The 19473-nt window shown below is 53.5% G+C and overlaps 9 protein-coding genes across 9 annotated transcripts; 4 read left to right on the forward strand and 5 right to left on the reverse strand.

Annotated features, from left to right (window-relative positions):
• Nucleotides 1–407: 407 nt before the first annotated feature.
• On the reverse strand, nt 408–2222 carry IAQ61_004495 (uncharacterized protein; the record flags this gene model as incomplete). The annotated part of the gene is made up of 5 exons (XM_066096369.1): nt 408–849; nt 911–1429; nt 1557–1708; nt 2086–2154; nt 2199–2222. The coding sequence occupies 5 exons, from the start codon at nt 2220–2222 to the stop codon at nt 408–410; spliced, it is 1206 nt and encodes a 401-aa protein (XP_065953687.1).
• A 166-nt stretch (nt 2223–2388) lies between these two features.
• Nucleotides 2389–5776, forward strand: ADA1 (putative zinc finger protein; the record flags this gene model as incomplete). Its single annotated transcript, XM_066096370.1, has 4 exons — nt 2389–2398; nt 2466–3976; nt 4022–5142; nt 5197–5776. 4 exons carry the CDS (start codon nt 2389–2391, stop codon nt 5774–5776), a joined length of 3222 nt encoding a protein of 1073 aa, XP_065953688.1.
• A 951-nt stretch (nt 5777–6727) lies between these two features.
• Nucleotides 6728–8359, reverse strand: IAQ61_004497 (uncharacterized protein; the record flags this gene model as incomplete). The annotated part of the gene is made up of 4 exons (XM_066096371.1): nt 6728–7119; nt 7165–7407; nt 7457–8155; nt 8215–8359. The coding sequence occupies 4 exons, from the start codon at nt 8357–8359 to the stop codon at nt 6728–6730; spliced, it is 1479 nt and encodes a 492-aa protein (XP_065953689.1).
• A 584-nt stretch (nt 8360–8943) lies between these two features.
• Nucleotides 8944–9446, forward strand: IAQ61_004498 (uncharacterized protein; the record flags this gene model as incomplete). Its single annotated transcript, XM_066096372.1, has 2 exons — nt 8944–8992; nt 9064–9446. The coding sequence occupies 2 exons, from the start codon at nt 8944–8946 to the stop codon at nt 9444–9446; spliced, it is 432 nt and encodes a 143-aa protein (XP_065953690.1).
• Nucleotides 9447–11187: 1741 nt separating this feature from the next.
• Nucleotides 11188–11595, reverse strand: IAQ61_004499 (uncharacterized protein; the record flags this gene model as incomplete). Its single annotated transcript, XM_066096373.1, has 1 exon — nt 11188–11595. One exon carries the CDS (start codon nt 11593–11595, stop codon nt 11188–11190), a length of 408 nt encoding a protein of 135 aa, XP_065953691.1.
• A 710-nt stretch (nt 11596–12305) lies between these two features.
• IAQ61_004500 (uncharacterized protein) lies at nt 12306–12794 on the forward strand (the record flags this gene model as incomplete). The annotated part of the gene is made up of 1 exon (XM_066096374.1): nt 12306–12794. One exon carries the CDS (start codon nt 12306–12308, stop codon nt 12792–12794), a length of 489 nt encoding a protein of 162 aa, XP_065953692.1.
• Nucleotides 12795–13898: 1104 nt separating this feature from the next.
• Nucleotides 13899–15627, reverse strand: IAQ61_004501 (uncharacterized protein; the record flags this gene model as incomplete). The annotated part of the gene is made up of 3 exons (XM_003839105.2): nt 13899–14687; nt 14746–15471; nt 15532–15627. 3 exons carry the CDS (start codon nt 15625–15627, stop codon nt 13899–13901), a joined length of 1611 nt encoding a protein of 536 aa, XP_003839153.2.
• Nucleotides 15628–15705: 78 nt separating this feature from the next.
• IAQ61_004502 (uncharacterized protein) lies at nt 15706–16026 on the forward strand (the record flags this gene model as incomplete). The annotated part of the gene is made up of 1 exon (XM_066096375.1): nt 15706–16026. One exon carries the CDS (start codon nt 15706–15708, stop codon nt 16024–16026), a length of 321 nt encoding a protein of 106 aa, XP_065953693.1.
• Nucleotides 16027–16132: 106 nt separating this feature from the next.
• Nucleotides 16133–19249, reverse strand: IAQ61_004503 (uncharacterized protein; the record flags this gene model as incomplete). Its single annotated transcript, XM_066096376.1, has 1 exon — nt 16133–19249. One exon carries the CDS (start codon nt 19247–19249, stop codon nt 16133–16135), a length of 3117 nt encoding a protein of 1038 aa, XP_065953694.1.
• Between the last annotated feature and the right edge of the window lie 224 nt (nt 19250–19473).

Below are 19473 nucleotides of genomic sequence, written 5' to 3' on the forward strand. Positions count from 1 at the left end.
ACCCGAGCGCCGCATCATGCCCGCCTTCGATGGAATACGCACACGACCAAGTCACAAGGTACAAATCCATGATCGTTCAAGTTCTGTTACTAGGTAGTGAAGAAGTTTCTATTGTACATTTTGAGACGACATCAGAGCGTGTGGCCCTCCCCCCATCATCTGCTCAGAGTATGCAGGAAGAGAGACAACAAACGCCAATCACTCCTCATTCACATCCAGTACATGCAGTCCGAGCCACCCATACATTAACAGCCTATCCGCGACAACGTGGAGCATTGCTACGTGCCATAATCTTCGTCGGCAGTTCATTCGCAGTCCTGCCTCGGTTGCACATCCAGTGTCATTATTTGGCCGAAGTTTCCCTTGCTCCTGGGCTGGTAGGAATGCACCATCACCTCTTCTCTCTTTTATTCTTGAGTAGAGTCCGCGCGCTTGTCTCTTGATTCGATAGCAGGGTGGCTAAAGTCGATGCGGAGCTCCCGTCCGTAGACAACCTTGTTGGCCAGGATATTCTTGGCATGTGTGGCGCTGGCAATATCCAGGAAATCTGCGTGAGCAAATCCTCTGGGCTGGCCGGTCCGTCGGTCAATGGCAACGCGAACGTCGACAACATTGCGGACTTCGCGGAACAGGTCGTTCAGGTCCTTGTCTGACATCTCAAACGACATGTTGCCGATAAACAGAGTCTTGGAGGGAGAATTGGTGGAGTTGGCGCGATTATTTTTGCCGAACCCAGGCTTTTCACGGTGGAACTGGACAACGAGGTTGCGGCCTTCGAACACCTGCATGTCGAGGTTATCGATGGCAGTCTGTGCATCTGGGATGTTCTTGAACTCGACGTATCCGAATCTGAGCGCAGCAGGGTTAGCACGACCATTGGAGAGATACAAGTACGTGGGAAGAGGCTTACCCTCTGCTCAGGCCTCTGTTGTCGTAGATAATCTTCACATTCTCGATCTCACCAAACCTCGAGAAGACGCGCTGCAGCTGGTCTGCAGTGACTTCGTAGTAAAGGTTGCCAATGTACAGTGTCCTGCCTGGTGGAGCGTCTGAAGTATCGCGGCGGGGTCGGGTCCTTAACGTAGTCTCAGCAGTGAAGAGAGCATCAGGCGTGACAGTCGCAGAGGCGTTCGTGGGGTCAGCTTGCGCCTGCTGCTGTGCCGGCGTCAAGTTCTCCTCGACGGGAGCCTCTGCTGCCGTTTGAGCAAAGTTTTCCTTTGCCTCAGCAGCCTCGGCGGCTTCAGCTGCAGACTCGGTCTTGGTCGCCTCGTCGCTGGCAAATCGGCGCTGGAAAGAGGCAACGGACCAAGATTGCTGTCGTAGGCGGAGGGCGGAAGGTGTGATGGAAGTAATGGAGCGTGGTTGGGCAAGGAAGGCCTTCGAGGGCGTGGCGCTGAATGCACGCACAGCGCTGCGTCGGAAGAGAAACCTAGAAGAAATGCATAATGAGCACAAGCAATTGACGTGAACAGACGCTCCCGTGCAGAGAAGATTCATGTGCACCGAGTACACACTGAAGGGGGCCCGTTTTTGCGAGGGAGTGAGCGACAGCTTACATGATGGTAAGGCAACTTTTGGGTGCAGTAGGTGGTGATGGCGACGATTGAGGACGATTGAGGACGATTGAGGAAGATTGAGAGTTTCTTCTTCGCCCGTTGGCCGTCTGGGCTTCCGACTGACTTTGAAATTTTAGCGCTTGGACCACTCGCTAGGTCTGTTTAGGAGTTAGCACTTGGTCGGATTAGGATAAGGCTACATGGTAGTCCCATCACTCTCACGTGACGACTGATGGTGCTGGCCTTCCCAACTGCGCCAGAGAGCGCTTCAAGGGCGTGCGTGGAGCGTGGAGGCTGAAGCCTGAGAAGTAAGTAGAGAAAGACAGAGAGACAGAGAGACAGAAAGATAGAGAATATAGTATAGCTCTGTACACGTATGCTATCTACAGGTAGTAGAGCAGTAGCTCTCCTGTCTCCACGACGCGACCACGACCACGAACACATGCACACACACACACACACACACACACACACATCTAGCATTCTCTCTCTATATTTGTGTGCAGGTAAATCATCCCCTCTTACTCACACAGACTGAGCGCCCGACACCGACACCAGCACCAGCACCAGCATTCGTCATGTAGCCACCCACCACCACCTACACACATCGGGTCAAGTTTGAAATGGTGCCACAAATGGTACGTCGATCACGGGGTTAGGCGACATGGCGGCCATCTCCGAAGCGCGTCACTACTGCCCATATGTACCTAGTCCTGTATGAGAGAACATTTGTGACACCCCTCCCTCCCCTCCCCTCCTTTCTCCCCACAATCCACAATCCTGCTGTCACTGCCATCCCTACCTGAACACCATAGCAGTGATGGGCAGCACCATGCTAAAAGGTATCATAGGCCAAAATCAACCTTCTACCTCGATTGCACCTTCCCTCTGCTAATGGACTATTGCCAGGAACTTTTTCTGCAGATGCTGATGCATCGCCCGACCTGTGCCCTCAAGACGACCAGATGCCCAGCTCCGAAGACGATGTCAGTGCCACTCTGTCTGAGCCTGAGCCTGATGGCAGCAGCCTTACACGGGCAGGCGGTGGCGCGACGGCCACAATCCAGGACCCGGCCGACGGTAGCATAGAAGAGGAGGGCGATGGCATGCTACCCCGCGACAAACAACGCCGTACCGCCTTCTATGACTACACGGCCGAGAAGCAAATGAGCCATACGGAAGCCAAGCAATTCTATCAGCGCCACCAGCTGGAAACCCAGTATGGCGGCTCGCAAGCAGGCGACACGTACAGTCCAGCCCTACGAGCCAAGACGTTCCCCACCACCATGGCCATGGCCACGGAAGGCGTCGACCTTGTGAGCAGAACCGACAGCATTCGTTCACGCAAGAGCAATGCCAGTCTCACCAATCAAGGAAATAGGTCTGCACTGCCTGTTGGCCTGTCACATGCAGATGCCCCACAAGATTCACCATCACACGCTGCCAACATTCATGGAAGCTATGATCAAGTCGACCCCTTGATTCAGGCCGACCTCAACGCTCGTTCTCACACACATCATCCGGAACTGCCCCGTGAATCGAAACCTCTACTTGCTGCAGAAGGCATACACGGCGCAGGCGCAGGGATAGGAGTAGGATCGGGAGCAGGAGGCTTTGCCATGTCCGACTCCAACGTCACAGCGGAGCTCAGTGCCATTTATACAAATGTGCAAAAAGTGCTGGATTTACGTCACAAGTACATCCGCTTATCGCTACAGCGTAATTTCGACAATCCAAAAGACGAGCCAGGGTGGCGCATATACCCACCTCACCCAGAGCCGGTGTGGAATGACACCTCCAAAGAGCGTCGCAATGCCTCTAGTAGTCTGCAGAGCAGCACCATACTAGAGCCTACAGACCCACCAAAACCCCCGCGTAAAATGGGTACAAACATCGGAGAAGACTTTTACCTAGACGACCTACTACCAGTACCGGGTCCTGGAGAGATGTCGTTCCGTCTGGATGACAGTGGTGTATTCCAGGTGTACGAAACTGCCAAGTCGGCGGAGCTCGATCAGCCCATCGTAGCGATCCCGACTTTGCGTGAATTCTACATTGATCTTGATTCTATCCTTGAAATTTCTTCTGACGGACCTAGCAAGAGCTTTGCCTTCCGTCGCCTACAGTATCTAGAGGGTAAATTCAACCTATACTACCTTCTAAACGAGTACCAAGAGACGGCCGATAGCAAGAAGGTACCACATCGAGATTTTTACAATGTAAGAAAAGTCGACACTCACGTACATCACTCGGCTTGTATGAATCAAAAGCACCTACTGCGTTTCATCAAGTCAAAGATGAAGAAATCACCCGACGAGGTAGTCTTGTTCCGTGATGGTAAACACTTGACCTTGAAGGAAGTTTTCGAATCCATTAATTTGACAGCATATGACCTGAGTATTGACACTTTGGATATGCATGTAGGTGGCCGACCACTTGATTCCTGACATCGGCTTACAAGATAGGCACACACCGACTCATTCCATCGATTCGACAAGTTCAACCTCAAGTACAATCCCATTGGAGAGTCACGTCTGCGAACCATCTTCCTCAAGACAGACAATTTTATCAAGGGACGCTATCTCGCTGAGATTACCAAAGAGGTCATCGCCGATCTCGAGTCAAGCAAGTACCAGTTCGTGGAGTGGCGCATATCTATTTACGGTCGTGACATTGACGAATGGGATAAGCTTGCTGCCTGGGTCATTGACAATAAGCTCTTCTCGCCAAATGTCCGCTGGCTAGTACAGGTGCCGCGTCTGTTTGACGTTTACAAGGCGACTGGATTGATGGATAATTTCCAACAAGTGATTGTGAACATATTCCAGCCCTTGTTTGAGGTCACAAAAGATCCTACGACTCACCCCAAACTTCATATATTTTTACAACGTGTCATTGGCTTTGATAGCGTCGATGACGAGAGCAAGGTTGAAAGGAGAGTGTACAAGAAGTTTCCTTTTCCCAAGGAATGGAGCACAAAGCAGAATCCTCCTTACAGTTACTGGATGTACTACTTGTTTGCGAACATGGCATCTTTGAATGTCTGGAGGAAGCAGCGCGGCTTCAACACCTTTCTACTTCGGCCACACTGTGGTGAAGCTGGAGACACTGACCATTTAGCTGCTGCTGTTCTTTGCTGCCACAGCATCAGTCATGGTCTGCTGCTTCGCAAAGTTCCACTCCTACAGTATATCTTTTATCTCGAACAAATTGGTGTTGCCATGTCGCCTCTCAGCAATAACGCATTGTTCCTGGCCTATGAACGTAACCCCTTTTTGAGCTACTTTCGCCGTGGTCTCAATGTCTCGTTGTCCACCGACGACCCTCTTCAATTCGCTTTTACCAAAGAGCCACTCATCGAAGAATATTCAGTCGCAGCGCAAATTTACAAGTTGAGTGCGGTAGACATGTGCGAACTTGCCAAACACTCGGTTGAGCAAAGTGGCTTTGAACATATTGTTAAGCAGAAGTGGCTGGGTGCCAACTATCACCTTCCAGGTGTCTCTGGCAATGACATGGCGAGGTCGAATGTACCCAGCGTCCGGGAGGCGTTCCGACATGAAACGCTCAACCAAGAGCTTCAGATGTAGGTCCAGAACACGTGGGGTGTATGAGGTCGCATAACCCTGACACAAAATAGGATCGATCGCTACACCCGCGCCGCCCAGACGAGCGGTAACAATCTCACGCGCTCAAATCTGCAGCCCACGGAAGAAGTCTCCCGAACACCCAAGTCTCTTCACGGCATGCCTGGCTCCTCAAACCATTCCATGCACGGGCATCCCTCCTCAAGCGTCCTCGACCAACAACACTCGCACCCTTTTTCCACCTTACCGCCAGCAGCCCACTCGGGGCCCATGTTCCCAGCCCAACAAGCTCGCCTACATCCGTCTGCCTCGACACCCGACGTGCCTGCTCTGCAACCGCAGCCTGGCTCGCCTACTAGCGCTCAAGAGGGAGGCCAGCCTGAACGCCTGCGCCGTACTTCTAGTATGACGGTCCAGCCCAATATCTTTTCTGCACCCCAGCCGCCACAGAGTCCCCAGCATCTCGACAGCGAGGAGCCAATGGGGTTGTCGAGAGTAACGAGTAGCATGACCTTGGATGGCGAGCCAAGAATCTTTCCTGGCGTCGTTAGTCGGAGTAGGCGGAGAAGTAGCATGAGGACCAGCCAGACGGAGGAGGGTGGAGAGGGACAGACAAGGTCCGGGCCTCTGTAGCAGACGGGCATGGTGGTGGAGGAAAAAGATAACGATGATGAAGCGTAGATGATTCCGAAATATAGACTAGCTTTGTGGACTAGACGACTCCTATTTATGGACAACGTCTACCCGAGATGAAAACTGTCCAGGCGCTAACTACCGCGTTGAACGCGTCCTTATCCGAATCTTTCATGGTGTTACAGCAGCAGCAGCATGATGCGAGCAAAAGAAGCCAGTGCACAAGGAATCCAAGGCACAGATGGATTGAAAAGGTCGGGTTGCCTGTCCGCAGGCCCGACAAAAAAGGTATGGAAACAGACCCTCGGCCAACACGACGTAAACCCCGTCATGGCGAGCAGCCGTGCAAACAAATTCTCAAAAAAGCTCAAGTAAGACCTTGGTCCAGGCACCACCGTGCTAGGCACATGGCATCAGAAAGTCCCGACAAACTTTTCCGATGGTCCGATTTCCTTTTGCCCCATATTTTCGATTCATGGGTATATAGAGAACTCCCGATAGCGCCAATGTTTCTCCCCAAAAGTAACAAGAACATGCGTAAGAGTTTCGAACAAAGATTTACCGACGAGAAAGAGGTCTTTGAATGCGCCCCTCGGGCAAAGCTAATCCATTATAGGAGAGACTTATAATGAAAAAAAAATTGGGTTTGACTGGTCGACAAGTTGCAACAGCGCTGACTTTGGTCCATTGACTGTGCGACCATGCGATGAAACAAAAGTGCTACCCTTTGAAAGAGGCTCTCTCTAGCGTAGACGATGATGACGACTGCGAAGGAGCCCTTTTGTGGAGGCAGTCCCGTGGGTGAAAGTCAAAAGATGGGATAACTTTTTTGATGAAATAAAATGGCGAGACGTTAGATTGAATCAAAGGCGTAAATTTTCCCTGGCGCAGGGTATGCTCCTAGCGCTGGTGACATCAATAATTGATATGGTGCCAGGTATTCGCAGTGTTTCAGCGATGAGGATGCTCGTAAGGTCGAACACCCCCGAATTCGACGCCCTGCATTGCAGATGGTGCAGACGAAATCCAATGAGCGGTTTGTTGCGGTGGAGGTGCTTGCTGCTGCTGCTGCTGTTGTTGCTGTTGTAATGGCGGGAGAATGTTGTTGGAAGGAGTGGGTGCCGAAGCGTGTTGCTGCGCCAAGGCAGCAGTATTGGTTCCATACACATGTGGACCGGCGGGATCCGCGCGGCGCAGAGCAGTCCATACAGCGTTCAATTCATTGCGTAAATCCATGTTTTCTTGTCGGGCTTGGCGAACATATTCAGCCTGGGCTCGTAGGCTCTCGACTTCTCTGTTAGCCCTCGTGTGAGACGCGCTCAGGTTTCTAATATACTCGATGGCTCCAAGAGGTTAGCTGAGGAGCTAAATAGTAGCATCGAACTTACACTTGGTCAGAACCTCCCATTTGCTGGACTTGCTTCCCGGTGAATTTGGTAGGATATTGTTCAGCTCATCGAATAAATTCTTCATCTCACTCCTCCGCTTCCGCTCCGCCATCTTGTGGCTTATACGAAGCTCTGGCGTACGACTGTAATTACCGCTGCCGGGCAGACCAGCACCATGATCCATACTGTGGAGACTGGTAACGCTGCGATGCTGCATCGAATGGTGATGAGTGCTCTGAACATCTATGCTTGGTTAGTGCATGGAAACCGCGAGAAGAATAGGTGTGCCTGCCATCATCTAGTCGCTGCTGACCCATGGGAAGCTTGGAATCCGAGGTGAATATGCTGCTGTTGACGGACGTAGCGAAGCTGTTCTGACGCGATGGAACAGTGGAGCGTTCTATACTGGACTCACCACTACTTGAAGCTCTTCTGTCATCTGGTGGCTCAAATTCGGCTGGGAACGCCCATGCGTAGCCCTTTGTAGGAGCAGCAGCCATGGGATCCGGCATGCCCGATACGCTTCGTGGATTAGGGTTGATGACAGGAGCTCGCCGTGGTGGATGATTTGCTCGTGTACTGCTGCGGGACATGGGCGATAAGGGAGAGGTGCCATTAGGTCGTGTCTCAGCATTGGTGATGCCACGCTGGTGTTGGAGATTGGAGACGAGTGATACTCGAGAGGCATTTTGGCTCTCATAGGGTGATGCAGGACTGATGGCAAGATGCGTCATGCCAGCGTGCATGCGACTGTCTACGCTGCTACGTCGAGAGTCGACCATGGAGCCGGCCTCGTAGCTGAGGCGGTTGTCGAAGCCTTGGTTCAGCGAGGGAAGAGCATTCGGCTGGTGCTGTGATAGCTGCGAAAGTCCGGATGGATACCTGGCTGAAGAGGGAGTATCCGGGATACCACCGCGCGCCGGCGAGTCGTCGGAAGGATTGAGCAGTGTCTGTACCTGCAGACCCATGGTTTGGGACACGTTGGAGGAGTCTAAGAAACTTGTCAGATGGTTGGACACGTGCAAAATGACAGAGGCCTGGGACACGCACGTTTACTTTGGGAGATGGACCAGTTGCCCGAGTCGCGCACTTCACGAGCCTCTGAATGCTGTCTCAGAGGGTTGGGACTCTGCTCCGCGGGCGACAGACTGCTCGTCAACGAGGTGATCGGGGGAAGCGCTTGGCCCTGAGACATCGTGACTGGAGACAGAGGGCTGGTTTGTTGCCAAGGATGATGAATAAAGAAAGATGTGCGGGAGCGGCGTGGATGCGGGGCGAGTAGCGGAGAGGGAGAAGCGTGTGAGGCGGTAAACCAGCGAACAAAGTCTGGTGAATGGTCGATGTAGAGAGGGTGTTGGAAAGTAAAGACAAAAGAGAGGCTAGTCAATGAGGTAGGTGGGTGCAAGTGAAGAGCAAGAGGTAGCGAGAACGATGAAGGGATACCTAGGGTAGCTCGGCAGCGATTGCGCTCAGAATGGGGCCTGAAAGTCCTTTGCAGTAGAGGACGAAGAGGCGGACAAAAGAGGGTGGGGAGTGGGGGAAGGAGAGCGAAGGGGGAAGGTGTGGGGAGACTGGCAGGGTGGTGGAAGGGAGAAGGAGTGGCAGCAGCGGTGGGCGCGCAGAGGGTTGATGGATGGCGAGCGACCGGGGGTGGAGGGGAGAAGAGGGGGGCGGGGAGGGTAGAGTAGAGTAGGGTAGGGAGAGGGAGAGGAAGGGGGAGGAAGGGGGAGGGGGAGAGGGAGAGTAAGAGGGAGAGAGAGAAAGAGAGGAAGATGGGTGATGGGTGATGGTCGAGGCCAGAGTCGAGAGCAGTTGGAGGGACAGGATGGTAGGATGGTAGGATGGTAGGATGCTAGGATGCTCGGACGCTCCTTCCCCAGCGAGGCGGGCGTGGATCAGTGGGTGGGGTGGGGCAGGGTAGAACAGGACAGGACCAGGGCAGGCCAGGACGTGCCAGGACGTGCCAGGACAGGACCAGGACAGGACCAGGACAGGACCAGGATAGGACAGGACCCGTGTGGTCAGGGCGAGGGACAATTGCGTGCCAAGGACTACTACTCGAGGACTTGACGGGCAGGCGCGAGTGCGGGAGTGGTGATGGTAGCGGTAGTGGTAGCGGTAGTGGTAACGGTAACGTGAACGGTAACGGTAGCGGTAGCGGTAGCGGTAGCGGTGGTGAGAGTGAGAGTGGGAGTGGGAGTGGCAGCGGTAGCGGTAGCGGTGGTGAGTGGATGGGAGGGTGGGAGGATGGAGATGGGGGTGGGGGAGATTCCCAGGATTGATGTTTGGTGGCCAAGAGGCTGGCAATGGCGATGCGAGCGCGGATGGATGCGATTTGGACTTGGACTTGTTTTGGCGAGCGGGCTGCACGTCTCTCCAGTCCGGGAGGGCGCTGCAGCGGGCACTGGCACTGGCACCGGCACCGGCACCAGCACAGGCGCGCTCTCTTTGCGGGCTCTCCTTGAGTGCCCTGGGAGATGGAGGGCAAACGGGTACACTGGGGGGCTGCTGTGAGTGGCGTCGTTATGTATATCGCGGTCGTACACGGCGGCCGAGAGAGGGTGAGACTTGCTCTGGCGGCTGGCTGCTCGGGAGTGACAATGCGTCGGTCCTGAATGCGGCGAAGGATGGCGCCTGGGCTGAAAAAAGAAGCTCACGTGTTCGCGCAGTCGACGATGACGACGATGGCCGATAGCGTTGCAGCAACAGCAACAGCAGCCACAACCACAACCACAGCAACTACAACCACAACTACAACAACAAGAAGGATGACAGGAAGGATTTCAGAAGAGCAAGAGAGAGAAAGAGAGAGAGAGAGAGCGCGCGCGCGCAAGAGCAAGAACAGATGGGAAGCAGGGGGAAGGGGGAGGGGGAGGGGGGAGGGGGGAGCACGCATCGGCGACAGCGTCAAGGGCTGGGTTTGGTTGGAGAGGAGAGAGGAGGGTGGGTGTCGCAGCCGGATCAACGAGTGCAGTGCGTGCCTTGCATCCACGGCGGGAACACACGACTGGCTCTGGATGGCACTAGGCGACGGGGCGACGCAACAGCAACAGCAGCCGTAGCCGTAGCCGTAGTAGTAGTAGTAGTAGTAGTAGTAGTAGTAGAAGTAGTAGTAGTAGTAGTAGCCGTAGTAGTAGCAGTCGCAGTCGCAGTCGCAGTCGCAGTCGCAGTCGCAGTCGCAGTCGCAGTCGCAGTCGCAGTCGCAGTAGCCGTTAGAGAAGCAGCCGTAGCCGTTAGCGACAGCAGTGGTTACTCTCCCAGCAAGCAGGCAGGCAGGCAGCGGTCTAGAAGTCCTTGTTGTGCGACGACGCAGCGGCAATTTTGATGGACAGACAGACGGCTCGCAAAGCAGCAGGCGGCCGTGGATTGCAGCAGCGAGGTATGGAGGTATGGTAGTAGGTAGGGGTGGGTAGGATAGCTAGCAGCCAAAGTTCAATTCCCCCCCCCCCCCAAAAAAAGGAGAGTAAGACAAAACGAGATGCGAGAGAGTGAGAGAGATGTGTGTGTGTGTGTGTGTGTATGGTGACTAGATGAATGCATGCACCATTGGTTTAACTAGGCAGAGCAGAAGAGGGCGAGGGGCAGGGGATAGGCAAGAGAGAGAGAGGAGAGAGGGGCTGCTAGACTCGAGTTGCGATAGTCCCTCGTTGTACTGTAAGGGTGAAGCTGGAGGGTGGAGCAAGCCGCACGTGGGAAATCGGCTTTGGTTCGCTCTTAGCGGCGGCTAGCTGCTGCCGGCCATGATGACAAGGTAGGTAGGCTTTACTTGCATATGCATTGAACACATGACCTGTAGAGTCCTGTACCTAGGAGGCCTACTCTACTACCTACATGCTACACTGTCCACCTACCAACGTAGAGTAGCCATGTCTAACCTTGGTCCATCACATAGGCATATGCATGTAGGAGTATATAGTATACAATGCATACAAACTACCGGTACCGGTAGCCAAAACCAGCCTACATCATCTCCAACATCATCTAGAGTAGGCAGCACAGCACCTAGGGAATAGACATGGATGGCTACTCTACCACACGCCTTGTCCTATCAGCATCAACATCAACATCAACATCAGCATCAACATCAACATCAACATCAACATCAACATCAGCATCAACATCAGCATCAACATCAACATCAACATCAACATCAACATCAACATCAACATCAGCATCAACATCAACATCAACATCAGCATCAGCATCAACATCAACATCAACATCAGCATCAACATCAACATCAACATCAGCATCAGCATCAACATCAACATCAACATCAGCATCAACATCAACATCAACATCAGCATCAACATCAACATCAACATCAGCATCAACATCAACATCAGCATCAACATCAACATCAACATGTTGGTGTCCTTCTAGTAGGTGCTTCCTGCCCATGCACGACTGTCCCAACGACATCAACGACATCCATCCCTCGCCTGCCGCCTGCCGCCTGCCGCCTAACCCTCTTTCGACCACTGCAGGCCGTCAACGTTGGTCGAGGACACGACACCAACATCCCCTCCCCCTTCATTCTTTGTGCCCGTCCTTTCCCCCCACCTGTCACTTCTACCACCGCCAGCCCACCCGGCACATCGTGCTAACCTCCAGCCTGGCTCCTCCAGCCCCCTCCCCCCTTGTGCAGCCCACGAGGCTGCTCCACGCTGCCGCAACCGTCCCTGGTACGGTAATCCAACCGGATCTCCACCCGACCACAAACAAAAACAACAACAAGAAAACGACAAAAAACAAAAAACAACAAACAACAAAAAAACCCGCCCCCAAGCCGTCCATGATCCTCCATGGCCGCCTGCAGCCCATCTTGACATGCACAGCCAATGCAACCTAGCCCAAATAAAGCCCCCTACAAGTCTGCATCGCACCTCTGACCTGCCGTCATCGTGCCCATACCGCAATCTGGCTAACGGATGACCACGACGCCTGCGACATGTCTTTCACCAGCCCCACCTCCCTCCCCCCTACTTCCCTCACTACTTCCCAAAGCAGTCACGCATCCAGCCGGCAATCAATCATGCACAGCCTACCATACAACCAGCCAGTCCTTGGTTAGCTGACTTTTGCGACTTCGGCCTGCAGCATCCATCGTTACTGTATCAGGGAGTTGCGAGTTGCACAACATGCCTGTAGCTCAAGCTAGTAAGATGACTGGGCGCGAGCTGGGTTACAGCGAGGCCATACTTGCCCTTCAACCACCTTTCCCGCATTTCCACAGGCCGAGCTCCGTGACTTCAAACTTGAGACAAAAGACAGGGTTTCATGACCGCATCACTTGGTCACACAGACGAAGGACCGGTCCAAAGTCGTTCCCCCTTCCGTCTCCCTCTTCCCTCACCCAAGGAAAGCTACATGGATTGGGCCAAGTCTTGACCACCACACATAGCTGGGCCGTTGCCAGCCTCTCTCCCATGTCACGGCCTTCAGGTGGACTGGAACCAACCTGCAGACCACATGGCGCCCTCCCATCGCCACCAAAGTCGTGCCTTGGACGTAGATTGTGCAACCACATGCTCAACCCCACAACCAGGTCCTCAATGCAACGGTCTTGTGTCAGGTGCCAGTGCATGCTTTGTACTTGTGTGTCCTGGACGAGCAACGACGGCTCATGAGCCGGTCCCCGGTGCCCCCCCGCCTCGCAAATGACGCTGGAAAATGTGCAAAGACGAGACTCTAGTACTCTAGACTATACTATCACTCGCACAACGTACCTCGAAATCCTTTGAGCTATAGAGACACGAAGTGGAGTCTCCGCCCCAACCTGGATCATCCCAGGCGTAGATCGGGTCCGATCTAAGCCACTGCTCCAGCCTGCAGCATCGATTGATGAACGGCAACGTGTCACCAGCGCGACAGGTTATGGCTACATCCACTTTATCCAAGACATGGCCCGAACCAGACATGCCGTGCGCCGACGCGATCAACTGGCTACCATTGGCTCGTTGGCTGCTGATAGGCAGATCATGTTTGGACGATCATGGTCGTACTACTACATGGCTAACCCGGGCGGACTGTCACACGCGCATTGCTGGACAGGGAAGGGGATACCTGGTCCGATGCTTCACGAGTCCTATTGATTGATTTTTTTTCCAACAGACGTGGAGACCGGCATGTACACATGCGGTGCCCCTGAAAGCCATCCAGACAGACTACTACAGGGCTGCTTCATGTACGCTCAGCTCATGTTTCGGGCAAGCAATTTACTTGCAACCGCCGCTACCTATCTCATCAGGACCAGGAGTTGCACTGCATTAGCTAGAGTATATATGTATGTAGAGTATGCGAAAAAAGGAGTACATGAGTGTACACTAGCGTCATGGCCACTAGTCGGATGTGCCATGAATCCCCCCCCCAGACTTGCTTCCCTTTCCTACTCTTACCGGTCCAGGCTAGAGACAGAGAGTCTGGGCTGTGAAGCAACCGACGCAAGATACCATGAGGATTGTCAAAACATGGGTCGCGAGCGGATCGGATGGCTCAACAAGGTGCGCCCTGTGTAGGCGGTGACTTCAAAGAGGTGCCTATTCCGACCTCGTTGCTTCTTCTCTTTCATGCGTACACGGTAGCTGTACAAACACTATCAACACTGCGCATCCTTCATACACTTTGGCTGTCTGGTCGCGGCAGCGCAACCTTCAGCAAGTGTCGTAGACGACTAGAAAGGGTTGACTCTAGTATTCTTTACCAGTTTAGCACTATACTCCACACGCCTCACTTTACAATTCGTCCTTGTAAACCTCTTCGCTACCTTCCTGCACCTCTTCTTCCTCTTCGTACTCGACCTGCCGCTCCTCATCGCCATCGCCTCCTGCCCACTTGCCCTTGTCCATGCCACCGTGCTTCTCCTCTGCTCTCCCTTCGCCCTCCTCAACCTTCTTCTCCGTCTCTGCGTCTTCTTCATCTGCCTCAATGATACCCCTAAACTCCCTGCCTCTCGGTGTGTCCACGAGATCCAACTTCCACCCCTTCCTGCCCGCCAACTTCTTCAGATTCCCTTTGAGCTTCTCCACATCCTTCGGATCGGCAATTTCAAGCTTCTTCATTTCTTCCTTGGACATTTGCTTGCCTGTACTGCTGGCGACGGTGCCAATGTAGGTTTCTTTGCCGCCTCCCACCACCACGCTTTTCTCAATCACTTTACCTTCGCTGCCAACGAGGGTCTGGCCTCCAACTTCTATGCCGCCAATGATGGGCCTAGGTTTAGTAGTGCCCTCGACGCCTTCGCTCATGTCGCGCAGAGGGTTCGATTTGGCTGTGTCGGGTTCGGTGGTTGGGTGCTCGGCTTGCGCAGCACTCTCGGAATCTATTCTCGCGGCGGTCCAGGCATCAAATTGGGAGTCTGGAACCACAGGGTGGCAGGCGATGGGGTGGGCGAGGTTCTTTTGGGGCGGCTGAAAGGCAGCGTCGCGGCAGAGGCGGGGGGTGTCAATGATCATGAAATAGGAACAAGTGCTGGTCTCTTTGATCATGGCGATGCGGTCGGCAGATTGGGGGTTGCAGTGGAACTAATGGGACTGTGGTTAGTCAGGCTCAAGACGGACATGCTGCTCTCGTTGCGCTTACCTGGATGTCGATCTTGCGCGGCCTCCCCGTGAGGTCGCATTCGGTACCTTCCGAAAGTCGCTGCACCATGTATCTGCTGCCGCCCTTGGTCTCCAGACGTGGCACTTCGAGGCCCTTATCCTCTTGGTGATTGCCCTCGTCGTCGAATGCTGCCTTGCTGCCCTGCTCGCTGCCCAACGACTTGTGCCCGCCGGCTTTGCTGCCTTTGTCGTTCTTTGGGTATCTGCCCAAGATGAAGCTGTGCACACTAGTGTCTTCAACGGGCGGATAGATGGGCACCCCCCGACTAGGCGGTAGTTGGTGAAACTGCTTGACATGATCCATGTAGCAGAAGCTATAGCTCCACCAGCCGCTGAGGTAGTAGATGCAGTTGCCACGCATGCCTTCGAGCAGCTGCCACCCACGATCTGCGGCGCGCACTAATTCCTTCTCCTCCTCAGCTTTGGCATCTTCGGCCGACGTTGTGCTGTTTTGCGGCTCCTGGTCGGGAATCACGGGTATGCTGCAGAGGTAGCGCTGCCCGTGCAACACAACCGCCTCATACGTCTGACCCAGGCTCTTTTCGGTGGGCAGCGGGCTGTCTGCGTGCGAGGCCGCGCGCTTGGAGAGCTCTTGCGTCGCTTGCGTGCCGGGTGTCGTGGCACTGGAGCTGGGTGAGTAGCCCTGAGAGAGGAGCGATGTCGCATGCTTTTCGGAAACAAACGTGTCTGGCCATGCGATTTCATACTGGTGCACAGTGTTAGCAATGACGTGTCAACAGCGCAAAGCGCATCCTAGTCACGGTACCTGGGGGAATGCAAGCAGGTCATCAAACACACTGAAGGCGTGCTGGCTTGCAAGCGCAATGCGCAATACAGCGGGCAGGGCCCAAAAGTGCCTCATGGCGCGAGACGGATGCACTGGGAAGAGGGTGTGGACGGGCAAAGTGGACTGGGTGTGTCCACTCGCAGCGTAGAATACATGTCTGACCGTCCAGGCAGGGTCGACGGCATGCTGAGTAACTTACCTGGCCTTGGACCTACCCTTGTTCTGTTTCGGGCCACATGTCACTTCAAAACCGGGTCGCTAGGCCCAAACCGAGTCCTAGACATTACTCTACTGCAACTACATGCAACTGCCACCCATCCACCATCCGCTACTGCTGCCGTCAAGGCACGCAAAGACGAGAAATGTCTGGATTTAAATTGTTGTGTGATGCCACCAATCCCCACTAGATTGACTATTTGTCTTCTGAACCTGCAGGCCAAACGCCATGAAAATGCAATGCTAACTGCATACTAAACATGATACATACATATATCCACCAGCGCCCCGCTAACCCATATTCATTAACAATGTTCCCTCCTTCGTTACTTTTGTTCACTCTTGTCGTCTTCTTTGGTCCACATTAAACCACCTTGGTCCCGACCAGAGTGTCGAAACTGCTGCCAGCTGGCCGGGGCTCACGGCCAGATCCGAGATAGAACTCGCATCTAAATTTCTGACAGGCGGGTCCTTTGGGGTCTTGATACACTTGCACAATGTCGCCTGTATGCAAATGACCATACAGTGCATATCCCTTGTCGTTGTGCTCTTTGAGAAGCTTGCCATTCACCGTGATGCCAAATGTTGCACATGTCCAGATGCCGACATGGAGATTTTCAAGGCTCGTCCAATCTTTGCCTTTTTGCGACAGCTCATCCACTATGTTCCGGCTGTCCCCACCCGAAGAGTACCAGAAGATGATGAAAGCCGTTTTTGGGATGCGCGTGTCATGCGAGTCCTCGTACACGATTGTGTTCTTGGGTAGACGCCCCCAAGACGTCGTGCTTTGATCGATGTTCAGAACGAGATTCGAAGCAAAGGATTCCGGAGTGGCGACCAACTTCCCGAGATGACGCGTCGACGGTCCATTATTCAGCTGGTCGGGAACACTAGGGACGGCTGGTGCGGACACTGCTGCCGCGCTTGAGCTTGTCGAATATCCGCTGGCTTGTGAGCCGTGCGTGGTGTTGCTCTCTGTTCCTGCGCCACCATCTGTGAGACTTCCCTGTGACACAAAGTCAATACCACTCACTCTAGAAGCATACTCTAGATTATGTGTGCTGGGATCCATGGGGTCATAGAAGTAAGATGCCGTCACGGGAAGACTGATTTGTCGATTGATGCCAGGCTGCCTAGCCTTAGGCGTCGGCTCGCTAATCTGGCTGAAGTTCCCTGACGACCGATGTAGCGAGCTGTTCTGTAGGAACTCTGGTGTTTTTGGCGTGGCGGGCAGAGCGGGGCTCTGAGCCCTTGACCCTGGCGAGTGTGGCGATGTTACGTTCATATCGCGCACAAGAGATTCTGTACCTAGCAGACTTGGAGACGAGAAGTTGCAGCCTCCTTTGGAATGTGGTGTAGATGCCCCGTCCTGCTCAGCTCCACCGACGGTGTGACTGATATCCGCCTCGCCAGTATCTGGCGTACCATGGATGAACTGGTCATCAGCCAAGGCATCTTCCGCATGAGCATGGAGGGTCCTGAAGCTTTGCAGAACAGACTGCCCGATCTCACCAAATAAGCGTGGCTGCCTCGCCTTTGGCATGATTTGGAAGCTCTCGCCTTCCCCCACTAGATGCGACGATTGGAATGAAGGAGCTGCACTGGAGTCATCGTGGTCACGGAGCTGGTTCCGTGGGAAGAGTGGGTCAGCTCGTGGCCGTTTGGAAGCTCGATCGTCCAGTAAGCCCATAAGCTCATCGTCGGAAAGGATGTCTGCCTCTTCGTCCTCATCTGACTCAGGGACTTTCTCACGTATATTTAGCTGAGAAAGCTGCTCTTCCGGGTCTTCCAACTCATCTTCTTCGACGATGGACTGTAAGATGGGATCGGCTAGAACATCAGCTCCATCCTTCAACCATTCATGGCTGAGACACTCTCGATCAGTCGGGCGTCTGGAGGGATCGGTGCGAAGCATCTGCATAAGCAGATCGATGCACTGAGCTGAGACGCCAGCTCTCTGCAGTGGCGTTGGATCAAGGTGTGAGGACATGATATTGTTGTACATGGCTTCTCCAGTAGCATCCGAAATGCCCTTGAAAGGTGGCTCACCACAGAGGGCATTCCATAAAACACCTCCGAACGACCATATGTCCACTGAGGAGCTGTACGAATGGTACACCTTCGCGCCGCGACGACGCTTGGTACCTCTGACGGAGCCAGTGCCGTAGTCGGGAAATACCTCGGGAGCGCAATATAACAATGTGCCACAGAAGGTCTTGAGAAAAGTCTCATCGTGCTTGACCACCTTGGACAGGCCGAAGTCTGATAATTTGACCGTAAATGGATCCACGTCAGCGATAAGTATATTGTCTGGCTTAATGTCGCGATGCGTAATTTGTGATCGATGGAGATAATGGAGCGCACTCAAGATTTGCTGGGCCATCGTCTTCGCAACATCTTCCTTCATCAGCCCGACTTGGTTAAGGTAACCTTGCAAGTCCCCACAACGTACAAATTCCATAATGATATACAGGTAATCGCCTTGGTCATGGTACTCCACAAATTCGACAATATTCGGGTGTCGCAGGTCTTGCATAATTCTCATCTCGTTGTCAATCTTCTTGTCCAACATGCCATTTTTGACGAAGCGGCGCTTTTCAAGCTCCTTCGCAGCAAGAACTTTGCCATCCATTTTGGTCGCGATTTGGTACACAGTCGCAAAGGCGCCTTTACCAACTTGACCAATTATATTGTAATTTGCACCTCCATCCCACTTCATGGCAGGCCCACCGTAATGCTGTGTGATCCGCTGCACAGCTTCATCTTGATCTTCGTCCGTGTGAGGGGTGCATTCGGTTATGAATCTACGGAGGTTCTCCTGAAAACGCGACATTGAAGTCACGCGCGATGGTATGCGGACTATGAACTTGATCATCTCTGCGTCATTTGAGTTCTGTATGCAGATGATGGAACCTGAGCTTAGCATCCGAATCTTGGAGAATCGAGCGTCTTTGCACTTCAACAGCACGTCATCGACAATTGTACCATTTGTCGACATGTCTTCGAGCATGATGATGCCATCTGTGTTCAAGTATATCCGAAAGTGCTGGTTGCTGATCCGCTTTCCGGAATCGTTCCCAAATATGATGTCTGCGCTTGCGGGGTTGCGACCGAAGATGAAACCAAGATCCTTGCATTTCAGTCGACGAGCCGAAGACATTCGCAAAGCCAGGTCAGCGCCGGCACGTGAATTATGTCCCGTCCTGTCACCATGAACATCGATGATGATTGTTTCCTGCTCTTCGATGTCGGTTAAGGAGCTGCCCATTGATTCAAGAGAGTTGCGGAAGAGCACATGTTCGGGCCGCTGATGTGCTGCCTGTTCGACGATGCGTATCGCTGTGGGCGTTGCCGGATGAAGGATAAGAAGGACGTCAGCGATGTCGCCATCATTGAGACCAGAATTGTTTCTTCCCAATCGCCGAGGGTCGAGCACTTGCTGGGTCAGCGGCTGTGTCTGTTGTGATGGGTTCGCGTCCATTCTTCTGGTGGAGGAGGATATGTTGTGCGCGATCGATATGGTACGAGGTTTGAAAGTGAATGTCTAGTGTGACGGTCAAGGGGATGGTTGGAGAAAGCTATTGGTTCGATGAAAGGCGCAGGCGATGAGGATCTATATATGTGCGTTGGAGGGGCAGCGCAGCGTTGCGATCGTGCTCGAGCCGCTATTTGTTGAGATTTGCTGTGAAAGGTGCAACACACTCG

The sequence above is a fragment of the Plenodomus lingam genome (assembly GCF_022343315.1).
Source record: "Plenodomus lingam strain CAN1 chromosome Unknown contig_19, whole genome shotgun sequence".
Lineage (NCBI taxonomy): Eukaryota > Fungi > Ascomycota > Dothideomycetes > Pleosporales > Leptosphaeriaceae > Plenodomus > Plenodomus lingam.